This window comes from Kwoniella newhampshirensis, chromosome 5, assembly GCF_039105145.1.
Source record: "Kwoniella newhampshirensis strain CBS 13917 chromosome 5, whole genome shotgun sequence".
In the NCBI taxonomy this organism is placed as follows: domain Eukaryota; kingdom Fungi; phylum Basidiomycota; class Tremellomycetes; order Tremellales; family Cryptococcaceae; genus Kwoniella; species Kwoniella newhampshirensis.
This window is the reverse complement of record NC_089959.1, coordinates 1,277,395-1,293,692: the sequence shown is the minus strand read 5'-3', so window position 1 is coordinate 1,293,692 and position 16,298 is coordinate 1,277,395. Positions and strand designations below refer to the sequence as shown.

General features: G+C 49.7%; 6 protein-coding genes across 6 annotated transcripts; 2 read left to right on the top strand and 4 right to left on the bottom strand.

The window, feature by feature from the left end:
- Positions 1 to 202: 202 nt before the first annotated feature.
- On the bottom strand, positions 203 to 2,820 carry IAR55_003040 (uncharacterized protein; the record flags this gene model as incomplete). Its single annotated transcript, XM_066946150.1, has 5 exons — positions 203 to 288; positions 345 to 1,155; positions 1,205 to 1,757; positions 1,811 to 2,531; positions 2,613 to 2,820. The coding sequence occupies 5 exons, from the start codon at positions 2,818 to 2,820 to the stop codon at positions 203 to 205; spliced, it is 2,379 nt and encodes a 792-aa protein (XP_066803651.1).
- Positions 2,821 to 3,817: 997 nt separating this feature from the next.
- On the bottom strand, positions 3,818 to 5,591 carry IAR55_003039 (uncharacterized protein; the record flags this gene model as incomplete). The annotated part of the gene is made up of 4 exons (XM_066946149.1): positions 3,818 to 4,668; positions 4,903 to 5,026; positions 5,139 to 5,437; positions 5,513 to 5,591. The coding sequence occupies 4 exons, from the start codon at positions 5,589 to 5,591 to the stop codon at positions 3,818 to 3,820; spliced, it is 1,353 nt and encodes a 450-aa protein (XP_066803650.1).
- A 404-nt stretch (positions 5,592 to 5,995) lies between these two features.
- Positions 5,996 to 6,732, top strand: IAR55_003038 (uncharacterized protein; the record flags this gene model as incomplete). The annotated part of the gene is made up of 3 exons (XM_066946148.1): positions 5,996 to 6,341; positions 6,401 to 6,513; positions 6,571 to 6,732. The coding sequence occupies 3 exons, from the start codon at positions 5,996 to 5,998 to the stop codon at positions 6,730 to 6,732; spliced, it is 621 nt and encodes a 206-aa protein (XP_066803649.1).
- A 323-nt stretch (positions 6,733 to 7,055) lies between these two features.
- Positions 7,056 to 7,352, bottom strand: IAR55_003037 (uncharacterized protein; the record flags this gene model as incomplete). Its single annotated transcript, XM_066946147.1, has 1 exon — positions 7,056 to 7,352. One exon carries the CDS (start codon positions 7,350 to 7,352, stop codon positions 7,056 to 7,058), a length of 297 nt encoding a protein of 98 aa, XP_066803648.1.
- A 556-nt stretch (positions 7,353 to 7,908) lies between these two features.
- Positions 7,909 to 9,839, bottom strand: IAR55_003036 (uncharacterized protein; the record flags this gene model as incomplete). Its single annotated transcript, XM_066946146.1, has 5 exons — positions 7,909 to 8,016; positions 8,083 to 8,656; positions 8,870 to 9,141; positions 9,196 to 9,434; positions 9,515 to 9,839. 5 exons carry the CDS (start codon positions 9,837 to 9,839, stop codon positions 7,909 to 7,911), a joined length of 1,518 nt encoding a protein of 505 aa, XP_066803647.1.
- A 324-nt stretch (positions 9,840 to 10,163) lies between these two features.
- On the top strand, positions 10,164 to 12,455 carry IAR55_003035 (uncharacterized protein; the record flags this gene model as incomplete). The annotated part of the gene is made up of 10 exons (XM_066946145.1): positions 10,164 to 10,380; positions 10,439 to 10,679; positions 10,746 to 10,768; positions 10,833 to 10,912; positions 10,977 to 11,227; positions 11,277 to 11,305; positions 11,382 to 11,677; positions 11,733 to 11,781; positions 11,825 to 12,283; positions 12,418 to 12,455. 10 exons carry the CDS (start codon positions 10,164 to 10,166, stop codon positions 12,453 to 12,455), a joined length of 1,683 nt encoding a protein of 560 aa, XP_066803646.1.
- Between the last annotated feature and the right edge of the window lie 3,843 nt (positions 12,456 to 16,298).

Below are 16,298 nucleotides of genomic sequence, written 5' to 3'. Positions count from 1 at the left end.
CTTGTTCTCAATGGATCGATTGTTAGCGGCGGAGGAAGACCAAGGTGACCAGGATGCATGCGTGTATGTTGATCCAACAAGTAGTGAACAAGTCCAAATGAAATATATGTATGCAAGGAGAGCTTGAATAGAACAACAAAATGCGTGTACGTGTTGTGGAGAGCGAGAAACGATGATGATGATAAAAGTGTAACTATATGCACTAGTGTGGAAATCCTGGCGATTTGGGTGCGAAACGTGGGACTGCCTCGGCCTTGTCCCACTCTGCCATGAGCTGGGAGCCAACATCTGAAGAAGACAGCATCAGCCTTCCACTTGGCATACTCACAGCAATCGCTACTCACTCGGTTCAACCTCTGTCCCATCGCGCGAAACTTTGACCTCCCTGTCTGTGTTCCAAGGATTGCGAAGGTGTCGGGTACGTGTGAAAGGTAAGGGGGCAACTTTGACCCATTCGACTCTGAAAGTATGACCGGTTTGATCCTCTGCGAATTCGTCTTTTGCTTCTTCTTTTTCCCGTTCCGCCTTCTCTTCTGGCGACAGGATGGTGTCTTTACGCAAGACTCCCTGTCCATCGTTTTCTGCAGGGCGCTGAGATGTGCCCAGAGCCTCTTGCTGTTGAACATTACCGTCGCCTGCTTGCACCGCGGCGACGGGAACTGGAGGGAAATATTCAGTTTGTAGCGCTTTGGGATCGAGCGTTTGGGCTCGATAAGCATCTGGCGCAGATTGGACGGACTTGTCGTTCCCAACTCGATTTCTGATATGGGAAGGGTCGGTCTTGCGGGAACCGGTAGCATGCTCCGAACTCGATTCCTCGAAGGGGGTAATCTCACCCGGAGAAGAGCTTGCGATGCGAGCTTGCGAAGGGGATAGAAAGTACGCGGGGCGGGTAGGGTTTTCGGACTCGGGCCTCTTCTGCATCGAACCCGACGACCAGTGATTTTTTTTCGCCCTCTCTTTGTCAATAGGCTCAATCATCTTGGCATAACCGAAGAATTCGCCGGCTCGATTGGCTCCGAATATGAGGAAGACCTCTTGTGATGTCCTGAACGCTTGGTCTGTACCAGAATTAGCGCAAGCAACTTCATCAAAACTCACCAAGGACAGGCTCATTATGTTGCTGTGTTCTCCATGTCCCAGTCTTGACACTATCTTCCAGCTCGGCCTGACGTTAGCTCTGAGTTGAACGGACTCGACTCACTGTGGTCAAGCTTTTCAGTATGAAAATACGCCGCGGGAAATGCTTGGCCAGAAAGCTCGAGTTCGTACTGGCAAAACTGCCCGTCGATTTATGCTTGACGCTACTTCCGACGATCGAGTCTCGGCGCCGGCCTTCGCCATCTGGAGGGTGCTCCAAGACGGCAGGGCTCGGTGGAACAGAGTTGGTGCTGCTGGTAGAAGCTGTGCTGGTTTGACGAGGCAGCGTTTGCTCCTGATCCTTGACCCATTCCCTGTGCATCCCTGTCCCTCGTTGAGCCCCCACGCCGGCGCGAAGATCATCGTCCTTGCGTCGTACGCGGCACACCATACGAGGGCATCGTGGATCCCATGGTCGAAGCGGACGACCATTGAAGAATTTGACTGCTCTATCCAAATCGGCCTGGGAAGATAGATTGACAAAAGCGCACGACGATCGCGATATGAGGAAGATGGATGAGGGACCTCGCCAAGGCTCCGCATCCGCGTCGGTACCAAGGACCGGGGCAGTCATGTTGAAATATCGCCAAAGCTCCTCGTGAGTAGTATTACTCGGACTAAAGGTCAGCAAAGACAGACGTGAGGGTGGACTCACACGTTGCCAACCCACATGACCCAGTCGCTCCGACGTGAGGGTGCTTGAGGGTGATACGCTTTCCGCTCACGCTCCTTGTCTGGCGAGACGTCCCTCACTGGCCGAGAAGGTCCACTCCAAGACATTCTGTTCGTCTTGCGGAGGGGAGGTGCCACGGGCGAGCCATTCCAATCAGAGGGCGGCCGTGTGGATTCCATGGTTGAAGGTTGCTGTTGGAAGGGGGTGTAGTAGGTAAATGGGGATAGGTTCGATGGGGAGGTCCAGCCCGATGCGGGTCCAGGATAGGAGGGGACTGGTCTGCCAGAAGTATTGTAATATCCTCTTCCTCCTTGCAAATTCCCAAATTCGTCAAACGAGCCATGTCTGGAGTGCGGAGCCCGGAACGGCGTGGAAGCGACAACTGGACTCATGGGTGGACTGGCCCATAGACCGAAGGGTTGACTGTGAACTGGGTGGGACGGATTGATTGGCGAAGGCTGATCAGATCGCTGAGGGCGCCATGGCACGGTGTCTTGGTAAGAAGGATAAGGTCCATAAGGCTGATATGTTGGACGATACTGCTGTTGAGGAAATGGGGTATACGCCTGAGCGTAGGGTTGGTACGGGACCTCGTTCTGAAGAGGTTGAGGAGAATAGTCAAATCGGTACGAAGACTGGTCAATCTGAAGGTTTTGCATACTCTGACTGACATCGGTGTCGACTTGATCCCCAAGAGAAAGAGAGCTTAGTTCGGTTTCTGATCGAAATAAATGTCAGCTTCTTTTGCAAGGGGGAATCGAAGCGGAAGGCTGGGAAGGAAGAGAGCTCCATCACTCACTTTGATGATCCCCATGCTCTGCCTCACTCGATAAATTGCCTTGCGACGATGTTCTATTGTGAACCTCCTTGATCGGATGAGGTGGGGGATGTGACTGAGAATGGGGGGTTCGATGAGAGACATGCGTGAATTCGGATTGCGGAAGAGGATGCGAGCGAGAAGGAGGGCGATGATGGGGCGGGGGCCTGCCCCCAGCCGACGCTTCCATGCTCTGTGTCGATGAGCTCTGTCCGCGAAGTCGGAGTTACCAAGAAATACCACCTCACAGACAAGTTGGGCGGTTGAAAGCCCAACCAAAAAAAAATGAGGATGTTCTGGCGAAGGCCGAAGCGTAGGTCGTAGGTATCACCAAACGAGTCACAACTCAAAGTGGTTCTGCTCGAGAAGGGTGATGCTGCACAGGAATCATCGATCGGTGGCTAACAGGGAAACCGGAGTAGCTCGGAGAGGCGTACGTTGCCTGAGGGGGGATGGTAAGAAAGGGGCAATTATCGAAGTGGGAGGCCAGAGAAAGAGGAGTGACGGACGGGCAGAGTAATATTAGTCAAGGGCAAGAAGCAGTCCAGATTCCTATACGACCCGGCAACTACTCAAAGTCAATCGAAACACCAATGTGAAGGAAGGGAAAGCTTTCACCAAGAGGAGAAGATGTGATGGTGCATGATCATGAAGAGTTGCGAAAGTGGAGAGATATAGAGCTACCGTAGCTCATTGACTAACGCTAGTATGAAGATCTTTTTTATTCCTTTTTATATTTTTTATCTTTCTTTCTTCTCCTCCCCCTGATCCCTTTTCCTCTCTACTGGTCGTGACTCAACACCGGCTATGACTACTGCTATTATCGACGAGATGACGGGATCCTTACGAGGCCAGACGGGTCGAGACGCATCATTCCTTGAGGAAGATGAAGGGTGTGTGATGCGCACCATACAGGAACGAGGGGAGGGGGGTCGGTATGCAGCCAGACATCTCCTCTCGACCCTCTCATCCCTCTCCTTCCGTCCAGAACACTCCTCCCATCCTGAACCCTGGCTTTGGTCTCTTATTACCCCTTAGGAACCAAATCTCGGACAATTTCCAGTACGAGTAGCGTGGTGACGGTATATATGTTGTAATCTGTACAGACAATAGAGAAGAGCAGGCAGAAAATCTTAGTGTGCGTGCTCGATATATGCATACAAACAGTCGACCGCCTGTTGGATCATCTATGACGACTCTGCACCACGTCGATCCTGTCCGATCCACCGGCGCCTCTTCGTACCAACCATCTCATCATTCGCCCTTCTCCTCCCCTTCTCGTCTCTTCCTCTCGTCTTGCCACCGGAATTAATGAACTCATGCAGTTCACTGTCCATGCGGTAACCAACCGCTTTCATCTCATCCATCACTAATCTCCATCTGGAGTCCTGAAGTGTGACGCACTTGCGCATCAACGCTTCGTAAACTGCATACGAGGGTTTGAAGCCATCCGATTTGGTCTTCTCGAGGTAATAGAATGCATCCTCGTACGTAGCTTGGGTGAGACAGAGAAGGACCATGTTCTCATACGATGTCGAATTGGGGGCAATGTCATGGGCGACCATCTCGGACAGGACTGTATCGCCAAGCGGTCGATATCGAGTCGTGATACAGCACGAAAGTACCAGATTGAAGGTATCAATATTGGGGCTCAAGCCCAAATCCCCCGCAGCCATCTGCGTAGCTCTGACCCGTTGCAGATCGCCCGACCGAGCACTGGCTTCGATCAGAGCGTTTAAGGCTGCGATATCTACGGGCTGTCCAGCCTTGTGCATGTCCTCAAGGGCATAGAATGCTTGGTCGATGACTTCGGCGTTCTTCAGCACGGCGACGATGGGTTGGACCGTGGCCAAAGTAGGAGTGAGACCCGCATCCCGTATGGAGGAAAGGACGTGAAAGGCGTTGGGGACTTGGCCAGCATTGCAAAAGGCTTCGAGAAGTGGGGCGAGGTGCTGCTCCTGAGGAGCTGTCGGCAAAGACTCCAACAGAGTTGAAGCAAGATCTGGTCTACCCCATCGGCCTGCCGCATTGAGCATCGCTAGGATTAGGCCTTCATCAGGTGTGTAGCTCGATTTGACTCGATTCCAAGCGGTTTCCATACCGTGCAGCTGTCGGTGAGCAAGGCTTTATGATATTGAACTCACATAATGGCTGTCCGCGCTGGAGATCAATATATAGACCCAGGACTCTCGTTCGATCCTCTGTCCGGTAAGCGACTCTGACTCGACCTTTTGAGCCAATTGCAATGCCAAACGTGGGCACCCCCACTCACACGCCAGGCGTATTGACGTTTTCACAGCAGTAGGGGGAGGTGTCATGTCTTTGATGAGCATTTCGACGAGAAGTAATATCGTCTGCTCCGGGTTGGAGGATGAGGAAGCCGCTCTGACCCTTGCCTGGTAGCTCGAAGGACTATGAGAATCGGAGTAGAGGAGGAGGGAAGGGAGCAGATGAGGGTAGACGACGGAAAACTACAGGTCAGCAAGCGCTAAACGACACCAGACTTACCCTCATGAGAGACTCGTATCCTTCGGCGCCTAAATCCAACCCACCGCGCTTCGCGTCCTCCCATGCTGCCATCGCTACTTGCCAGCCCAAGCTGTCGGTCTCATCTCCGTCTGTCGCGCTGCGACCCAGGGCATAATCCCCCGCAGATTTGATGATCGTGATGTAGGCGGACGGTGTCGGACGACGTGACTTTGATTTTAGCTCAGCGAGGGTTTTGAGTAGGGATGGAAGTGATTGGGTGGCTGGGGTTCGACGTCCAAGCCTTGGGAGAGAGGACCGAGGTCGTTTTGGGGGTAATTCTACGACCTGTGGATCAGCCTATCGGCCGTCGAGGGTAGGTTGAAAAGGGCTGTAGGACGAGGAACGGGACTGACCGGTAGAGACAGATGCTGTTGCAAAGGACCGCCTTGAGGCGAATGTCAGAGAGCGACATGTCTGGCATAACCTTGACATGACGTTGTGTTAGGCCTGAGAGAGATCGGCAGGTGTGGGGGTTAGAGCTATATTAGGGAAGAGCGCAGAGTATACAGTCACATAGCGTTATGCAGATGACTGTCGAAATGATGGAGAAGGGTGGATGGAAGAATGATGACGTGTGTTTATCTTTTGTTTCAAGGAAAACCAGCAGTGATAAGCAGCCAGCATCGCCCACGACGTGTTTTGGGTGAATTGGGATCCTAAGTTACTAACACCTACTTACACACACACTCACACACACACATCATCAACAACAATCCTTCTCTCTTCCATTCATCCCCTCTCTCTCTCTGCCCCCGCCGCGCCCCAACCATATCTCTCCCCACCTCGCATCACCAGATCCCCCCTTCTTCACCATATAGGGACCATATCCTCTCACGATGTCACCTCCTTCCGTCACCCTCACTGCTCCACCTCACTCTCCTTCTCGTTCAAGGTCAGTATCTCAACCCATACCTGAGGATTCTCTCGACACCCTTTCCCCTCTTAACCCTCCCAAACGAGTGTCCGCTACCCGATCGCACTCTTCCAATTCGGTACAGCGTGGAGCAAACACGTCGCCAAACGGTGCTTCATCTGGGACCACCACGTTTCGGGCCAGCAAAGGTCGCGCCAGGAGTTCCAGTTTGGTCACTGTCACCGAGGTCGGTGGTGACGATCCGGATAATGTCGTGGATAGACTTGGAGTTGGAAACAATGAGAATGCTGCATGGGTCAATGCACCAGGTGAGCGCCGCTGCATCTGCAATATCGTACTGATTCGGTTTACTGACATCGCCACCCAGGCGCTTGGCTGATCCATCCCGTGCTCATACTCGCCGGCAAAATGCTCATCGATGTGATACCCGGAATGACTCAAGACGTCAGCTGGACGATCGTCAACCTCGGTTATATGGCTGTGAGTGCTCGAGGATGCGGCCATGGCCTGGTGGAGATTGGCTTATCATGTCGATAGCTTTCTTTCATCATGTTTCACCATGTTACCGGTGTTCCGTTCGAATCAACAATGACCACTGGTGGCGCATATGACGAACTCACTTTATGGGAACAGATAGATTCGGGTGCGCAGTATACGCCAGCGAAGAAGTGGTTGACAAGTGTTCCAATAGGATTGTGAGTGGTGTACATTTGTGACTCGTGCTCATGGTAGATTTCTCATTTCCACACATTACACACGGTACGACTATACGTTGTTTGCGCTCAACTTTGCCGCTTTGGTCTGCGTGCTGTTTCCGAAGCTCCCATTGGTAAGTCACACTCAAATGGACTCTGCTGACGTGTAGTTACATCGTTTGAGATTTCATTTCGCTGTGCCCGAAACAGATGCAACACCCACTCCCCTAGCTTCTCGACCCCCATCGCCCTTCACAGAGATACCGTCGAGGAATTTATGATGTGTAGATTAGGAATGATTGATGATACATGGTTCAGCAGCACTATCTACTCCAAGTTGTCAACCGCCGCATCCACCTCCTCCTCTGCCTGCATTGGCTTGGCGTCTTGGTTTGAAGAACGAGTGTAACCCTCAGAGTCGTTCAAGGCTTCACCCTCACTCAACGAGTCCTTGAGGCCAGCCACCTCGTCTGGGATCGTCAGCGTTGCCAGACTTGTGGAAGACATGCCTTGAGAGATTTTGCCTGTTGCTTCGCTCTCCTCTGCAATTCGGTCCTCCTTGGAAGCGTCGATGTTGGTCTCGGCGATATCAGCCTGGTTGTCGACAAAGTTTGCATCAGACATTTTGGATTGGTTGTTATTGATGGGTGGGCAATATGAAGTGAGATAATGAGCTTGGGTGACGGGTGGTTCGGTGGTTGTGAGACTCAATGTGGGGGATAACAACACTTATTTGGAGCCGGTATATATAATCACAATACCAACATTGTTGACGGCTGGTCAAGGTGGGACCGGATCGATGACGCAGATTGGCATGACGCAACGATGCGGTAAACATATGATTGTCGCGCCAGACATGAACATCGGGGACCCATCCAGCACGGGGGCTGGCAGGATGTAATGCAAGTTTCGATCGATCGGTGCCAATCTGTCGGGAGATCACACATCTGTCGAAAGAGATCGTGCCTTGTCATCGTCTGATATAACTTGCGGATCTCCCCATCATCGAGAACATCACATCAATTTGTATCAATCAGGGCCAAGGCTGTATACATGGCTCGATTTCGAGCGATACAGTACTTCCAGAAGAGCTAATGTTCACAATACTACTATTACTACGGCCACTTCTACTACTACTGCTACTGCTACCGCTGATCATCGCACGGGTTCCTACATGACATTAACGATGCTGAGATTGAGACTTTTTCATCAGTCTCTGTTTTTCCGCTTTTGGCATCTTTGTCTTCCGCTTCTCCCGATTCTCCTCTTTGACCGCCTTCTTTCGCTCCTGATCGGTTGGTGTCCTCGTCAGCTGAAGATCCTGCCGTGTACGTACGTCATCACACACACACACCTTTTTAGCATCCTTATCTTCGTGCCGGAAACCTCTGGGTTTACGTTCATCCGATTCAGATAATGTCCCGTCCTCCTGATCGCTGTCCCTAGCTTTATTCTCATCGTCTCGATCGTCGAATCGTACCGTTTTCGAGGCGATTTTCGGAGATGCTTCAGTCGGATGTGATAGCTTTAATCCAGTCACTCCAGCATAGATGAGATCGTCTCCATCGCCTCGCTTCAAGACATCCACGTCTCTTTCCGGATCATACACATCGGCAAGAGTCCGTGGGATGTAGGACGCCATGAAGACGGCGTCATCTGTTTGATTGGAAGGGCTTTTGAACCACTCGTCCACGATCGCTGCCAATTTCTTGTCGCCGTCTGGCCCTAATTCCTCGTCCTTACTCAAGCCTAAGTTTTCGGTCACAACAAACTCCCAAGCTTTCCGCAGACCGAGTGTCCTACTGCCTCGACGGGAGAAGAACTCCTCTACGTTAGACAGGTCGGCACGAAGAAAGTCGAAGGCACGGGGATGATCGTGTTCCACAGATTGAGACACGTCAATGATGTATAGATGACCGTGGTGCAGCCTAAAACGTCAGCTGAGCGAAGTGCCCGCGGACTCACAAGATGTTGTATTCGCTAAGATCGGCGTGAACCAGGTGACAATGCTGATACATCCTCCTCACAGCGATCATCATCTCATGATATATATTGGCGATGAGTCCGGGGTTGATGTCAGCGTCCTTCAGTCGGGGCGAAGCTCTTTGCGTCAGCAGACGATCACCGCTTCAAATACTCACTCGTCCCCTTTACCAAGAAACTCCATGACTAGCACGTTCTCCTTGCATTCGTGCACTTTAGGAGCACGTACACCACCTTGGGACAGTCGCCTCAGATTCCGCAGCTCCTTCTCAGCCCACACTCTTATCATCTTCCTAGGGTTCTTCGACGAGGTATACTCTCCGCGGAACCGTTGCTCCCCTTCGATGTACGTTTGACGCGACCGGAAATTGAGAATGGAAGTACGATAGATTTTCACAGCGACACCAGGTGAGGCGAAATATACATTGGCCTGAAATCAGCTCATGACCCCGAGTCAAATGCCTACCTCTTTTCCTGTGCTGACACAACGCTCAATCTTGCCAATGAGATCACGATTCACCAGACCAGCTAGTACCAGTCGCGTACGAGCGTCAAGGACTTGATCTTGGGTTGCTCTATCACTTTTGTCCTTCTCTTGCCGTTCATGCGCTACCTTCGGATTCGTTGTGACGCCCATCCCCGCAAGGGGGTTAGGTTTTGACGATTTCGGAGCAGTCTGCTTAGGAGGATTTCTGGCGGGAAGGGGAGCGGCCCCAGATGTCGCTGCCTGTTGTTGTCGAACACGATTGTACTGCTTGGTAAAATCTGGTCATCAGCGTTGGCGAAAGGCTGGGCAGGCTTACCTCCGTTCGCAAGCTCCCAGTCCTCGTCATCGACATCCCAGTCCTCTTCTCGCTCGTCCGCGTCTACCTGATCCTCCGCACGTCTTTGAGTCGAAGACGACGATGTAGAGGCCGCGTCTGATCCGTCTTCCGCTATGTCAAAAGGCTCCCCGTCCGATTCTTCCTCTATGCTGGATCCACTGATTTCTGCATCGTCGAATTGATGATCGGCCACGATGTCTTGAACTCCTTCAGAAGGTGGTACTCCAACAGACAACGACAACGTCTGATTGTCCTCTTCCTCTACGCTCTGATCGATATATCCGTGAGCAGGACGCCGCGGCATGTCGCTCCGTGTCGACAGAGACGCTGTTGGTATCTGTTGATGTTGCGTGGTGGACCGAGAAATGGAGATGGAAAAGAGGAGAGAGGACGGTGCAAGTGGAGGTCTTTTGACAGAAGAAATATTTTGGGATTTACCGGCCTTGGTTTACGTAATGAGATAGAGGGTGGAGGTGGTACACTGTTCACAGTTCGATCAATCAATCGATCAACCTTTTCCCTCCATCTCTTTGCTTTCCTCTTCTCTTCTCTCACCCTCCTCTACTCCGACTCGACACTTACAGTGAAGACTACTCAAGGCTGCCTCTCTAACCTACCATCAGCGATCATGACAGACCCCAAGCTTTCATCCTTCTCGGCAGAGGAAAGCTCAAATGACCAGAAGCGAGAAAGCAGGGGCCATACAGACTCGGTTTCCAATGCGAACGACCACCTTCATCCACTTTCCCCATCACTCCCCTTCAAATCTATCCAATCGTACTCTGACTGGTCAGGTCACGGCGTGTGGTTAGACATCCCCAATACGCCCAGCCCTCCAACAGCAGGTATGTCATGCGACGTGTACTCTCCTTGATCTGTCTCCTAAGGTTACATGTCTCACAGCTTCCTACGACATGCGGCATCTCTCACTTATCCCCATGGATAGGCCTTCCCTACCCATTGACGTGGATCTGAGTGATCGTGAAGAGATCAGGAGAAGGAAGAAACGCGAACAGAACCAGCCTAGAAGCCGAAACGAAGGTACAACTATCTTCCGACTGGAGAGAGAAGACTGCTGGAGGATCGGTGATCCAAGCATGTCGTGGGAAGAGCCGGAAGGAACGAGTCTCTCTGACTATAACCCGTGAGCTTTCTTGACGGCTGCCTGGTGAATCTTCGAGGGCTCATCCTTCTCGTATTTTATATATAGTGCCATTCCTCCTTTCACTCGACGTGAGGCGCTACAACTGCTTCGAGACAAAATCACGTGCTTAGCTAATACCCTTGCCCTTCTCAGTTCTCTCAGCTACTAGAGATTTCATACAGTCAAGAGATGCGGGGTTTCAGTTTCAGAGGGATAAGCGACTGTTCAATCTGGTCAGTGAAGACTGTGAGGTCGATGTTCCACAGAGCGGGATCCAGCTGACATAATCAACACCAGCTCAGGAATACTTTAGGCCTTCGCAGCGACTTCGCAGGAAACCACTGGAACGGTCGAGGGCCAGCTGGAATGCCTTACAATCCTCCAAGATCGACCGGAGACGATCGTCGAGGCCGACAACAGAACGTCCCCATTCGATGTGACAAGTCGGATAACGATGCCATGAACGAGGTTTGCGTTCTACTCAGGCTGCCAGAGACTAGCATACGGGGCTTCCTGGCTCTTGCTCGGAAGGAAGCAGAAGCGGGATGGTAAGTCCACGAGCTGGCGGGAAAATACAAGCTGACGCATCCTGATTAGGGATTTCGGCCCAGCGTTGAAGCTCTCTCGTGCGTCCTATCATCTTATTTGTGTCATTACTACTTGCGCTTACTTGCTTTGATGGCGTATCGTCCGCCAAGATAGAAATCACGGCGGCGTTCATGTCTTTCTTGGCTCACTACGATGTGATTTCTGAACCCCAACTCAAGCCAGCATTTCAAAAAGCAACGAATATCGCTCGATCCGCTCCTCAACAACTCGTTGATGCGAAGTACTTGGAGGAGGCCATAGCCCGCGGTACCGGATGGAATAGAGCTTGCTGGACTGTCTGGGGTGGATCATATGGCGGAGCAGAACGTGGGGGACTCGAGAAAGAGGATTCTGCTTGGGCGACACGATCTGTTGGAGGTGAAGACATCAGCGACGACGGAGGATGGACCGTCGACCGGAGCGAGCTACTTTCTGTGGTTGCGATGCATCAGCCTTTACTGACAGATACCCACAGTTATCGATGATCGTCCTGAACCTATGAGCAAGGGAAAAGGTGAATCAAGTCGTCCGCCGCGTACTGAAACAGAACAATTCAGCTCTTCCCCATCTTACTCCTCTCATCCATCCCATGTATCTGTCCGAGATATCCCTCATCCATTACATACCGTATTCTCGGCGTCGGATCGTCGCAGTTCTGCCTCCAGTCGTAGATACAGCAGCGCCTCCATATTCCACCCGTTGTCATCGCTTAGTCACTGTCCCAGCACCCTGGACGGCAGAGGAGAAGTGGCGGGTCCATCCGGCTCATTTCGAAGACGAATCCCTTGATGATGACGCCGATGCTTCTGCAAACTTCGATTTGGATGACGAACACGCGACAATCGACGAACCAGATGAGATCATAATTTGGGTGGAAAGCTCCCTTCTCTCCCAGAATTTTCCCACCGTTGGCAAACTCATCGGCATGGGCCTCAGAGGTCGTTGGGGTTTGATGGGAGCAAAAAGTGTTGGCCACACGGAGTACCATCAATGGTGGACCTTCAAAGCCAAAGATTGTGAGTGTGCCAAAGTGAGCATCGCTTACAAAAGTAGTCGTTCTGCCTTCGTTCTGGGAACAGTAGCTCTGTATTTTAATTCAGTATAAAATCATGACGAATGCATCTCTAACATGGAAACTGAAGTTCTCCAGTTACTTCATCGTCAGCAAGGGTTCCCTCACGCAAATGAACTTTATCAAGCCAGGTGTCATAGTGCTATGCCCACCAACGATGTTCAGCAGTTAGGACCTGAGTCGTTCGTCGAAGTTTGTGCTCTATGGATATTGTGCGGCTAGTCTTTGTCTAACTTGAGGAATTCCTGTTAACGATAGCCAAGTACGCGTTGGTCGGTTTAGCTTATGCGACTGGTCAAAGGTACTAGGAGAGGATTATAAAATAGAATCAACAAGGGGATCTCACTACCTTTCTACATCATCTACTAAATATCTAACTTCTTGGCCTGATTTCCCCAACATTCACAAACTTACGGGAAATTTTGCGAGGATAGCTGAAATAACGAGGATAACGAAGAACTTAACACGGATATCTAGAAGGGCTTGTAGCAGTTCTAGATAGACTGAGGTACCACAGTGATATCGTTGAACGACGAGCAAGGTACTAGGTATGACTTTCAATCAAAAAATCGCTAGAGAAAGACTAGAACAACAAGAACTAAGACGATGTACATAGATATATCTCCACTAACGCATCCACCAGGATGCGTAGAACATCGATCAACTTCCTTCTGTTTCTATCGGTCACCTGCAGCGCCCTTTAGCTCGGTCTTTGGTGAGTATATTGAGTTGTACTCGAAGATATCGAAGATGTCAAAGAGATCGAGAGGGTTTACATAATGATGGCTTATTTGGGGTTGTGGCGGAAGGGCCGTCATGACAGGGGTGTAACTACTCTGGTATCACTAATAGGTGTCTTCCTAGTAAGAGGTATGACAACTGTTGATACTTTTGTAAGATATGCAGATACTCTTGATCCTTGGAGGAAGGTGCCCAGAAGAGCTGCTTAAGCGTACAAAGATTCAAGGAAGATCTAGGAAGCAAACCAAGTTTTTAGCGCTGAAATTGTCGGAACTGAATGATCAGTTGCTTATGTAACAGCTACGACGCTACACAGGGCTGCTGCAGTATTATACTTAGCTAGATTTACTTTCTCTTCTTCTCTCTCTTTCTCTGAGCATGCAATTATTATCTCAACAATCTCTGGCTTAAATCTCAAGACTCAGTACACACTCGAGCGGATCCCTGCTTCTATGTCCGAAGGCGTGAAGGGAAAGTACTCATGCTGTTGGTACATGTGGACCATTAACACATTGCTTGCAATGCTCAATCTGCCTTGGACAACTTCAAAAGGGTGCTCAATGCAAAATTCAAGTGCACTGATTCTGGACCCGCTGGTTACTTCCTTGACTTCAACACACACCGCAAACGAGATCAGGACAAGCTGGTCCATACCTCCCAAGACTTTTACACGGACACCATTCTTGTCCCATTTGAAATGTCAACTTGTAATCCAAGAATCCTCTGCCTAGCAACTATAAAGAAACTGATTTTGAACATGAGGATGCACACCATTGTCCATTCCCACAGGTGGTACAATCCATCCTCTGGGCCTCTTCTGTCTCAACTTTGTCGATCATATCCAAAGCAAAGGACCCATCAGCAATTGTAGGCTTTTCTTCTTTTGTCGTGTGTGCTGAACGACAGATATCCTTGTTGGTCGGTTCAGCCTCGTGACATAATTTGTAGACTTGTGTAGCCGGGCAGGTGGTGTGTAGTTAGGAAGGATCGCGGGCTAGCTAAGAGGACAACTCGTGCATCACTGATAGGTGTCTTCCTAGCAAAAGGGATGACGAATGTCGATACTTTTGTAGAGGGAGAGTATTTTGGTAAGATATGCAGATATATTGATCCTTGGTGGGATTGTCATAAAGCTGCCCCAAAGGCCTGCTCAAAAGTACAAAGATTTGAGGAGGATTTAGGGAGCAAACCGATTTTTCAGAGCTGAGATTATGACCTGAAAAGTAGCGCTAAGATATTGTACGAAATATCATCAAGGGTGTCACAATGATCAGTGTAGCTTCAGTTAACAAGCCCTATCACACAACAGGACAGCACGATATGTAGGATAATGAGAATAATGGGGATAACAAGGCACTTAACACAGATATCTAACCGGGCTTGGCGCAGTTTTAGTTAGACTGAGGTACCACAGTGATATTGTTGAACGGAGAGCCAGGTACTAGGTATGACTTTCAGTCGAGAAATTACTAAGGAAAGGCTAAAACAACAAGAGCTGAGTCCATGCATATACATCTCTTCCGCTGTACTCCATCCACCAGAATGGGTAGAGCTTCAATCAACTTCGTCCTGATTCCATTGTTCAATTATATCAAATGTGACCCCCTTTCCCCTGGCCTTCAAGTATATCAACTTGAGATATTGAAGATGTCGAAGATATTGAGAGGGTTTTACATAATGATGCACTATTTGTGTTTCTGGCGGAATGACCGTCATGACAAAAGGTCAGGCAGAAGTCTGAAGTGCCACAGATATAACAGAGACAGTGTTTCACTGCTTGCCAGTGTTTTTGTGTCCACTTGGTAGTGAATGTTCATAAGACTCTGACGAGGCAAAGCTTGGACTAGGTCGTGTTCTGTTTTGTAGGTCCACTGATGAGAACAGCCAAGTACGCGCTGGTCAATGTATCAAGGTTATTACAAAATGATAATATCCAATCATATACCAGTAATGCCAACTCTCGACAAAGTTCCCAGGAGTTTGATAAACAATTGAACAAAACGGCATTCATCGGAGAAAGAACCAAAATGTCGGCAAACTTATCAATCCTATTCACCACATACGGTAAATAAACAAATTGTTCAGCCACTTGAGGTTTCTTTCTGCATCCGGCGAAAATGTCGCTACACATGCAAGGTTTGGCGAACTTGTGCTAAGAAAGGGATATATACATGAATGTAGTAGAAGGAGAAAGGAGTTCCCCGTCGATTCTAGATTTTTGTTTTACCGTAGTACCTTTGAATATTATCATCTTGAATAACCTCGATACATCGACCAACATTTACTTGGCTGTTCTTGACAGAGAACCCTCAAGTTAGAATACGATTTAGTCCAAGTCTCACCAACATCGCGTATCTTGTCCCAAGTCGGGAGCATATCAACAATAGTAGGCGTCTCATTGTTTACCTTGTAAGCTGAACGACGGACATCCCCGTTGGTCGGTGTAGCCCCGTGACACAAGAACAGCCAAGTGCGTGTTGGTCGATGTATCAGTGTTATTCAAGATGTTAATATTCAAAGGTACTACAATATGACAAAAATCTAGAATAGATGGGGAACTCCTTTCTCCTTCTACTACATTCATGTATATATCCCTTTCTTAGCACAAGTTCGCCAAACCTTGCATGCGTAGCGACATTTTCGCCGGATGCAGAAAGAAACCTCAAGTGGCTGAACAATTTGTTTATTTACCGTATGTGGTGAATAGGATTGATAAGTTTTGCCGACATTTTGGTTCTTTCTCTGATGAATGCCGTTTTGTTCAACTGTTTGTCAAACTCCTGGGAACTTTGTCGGGAGTTGGCTTTACTGGTATATGATCATGACAATTCCCCTTTGTATCTTTACGTTCTTAAGAAGCCCTTATGGCGCTTCGAACAGTTCTTTTCCACCGGTGGATTTTGATCTGTGCGTCGAAAGATCATACAGTTTGGGCTTAACCTGCTCATTGGGTCACAGTCCTATTTCTAGTTCCTCAGTGGGTATCCATAGTCGTATGACCTGTTTTACGACTCGGTGAGCCGACTCGTGACACCAAGCCGACTCGTAACACCAAGCTCACACACTACATACTGAACATTTTCAACCCTTCAACGAGCCCAACGCAAGCAGAACGCCTACAATGACACCTATAGTGTCACAAATCGGGCGAAGAAAAAAATGCGCCTCTGGCTCGTCACGAGAGGAGAGGGAGCATCAAAAGGTTCACATTGTCTTGA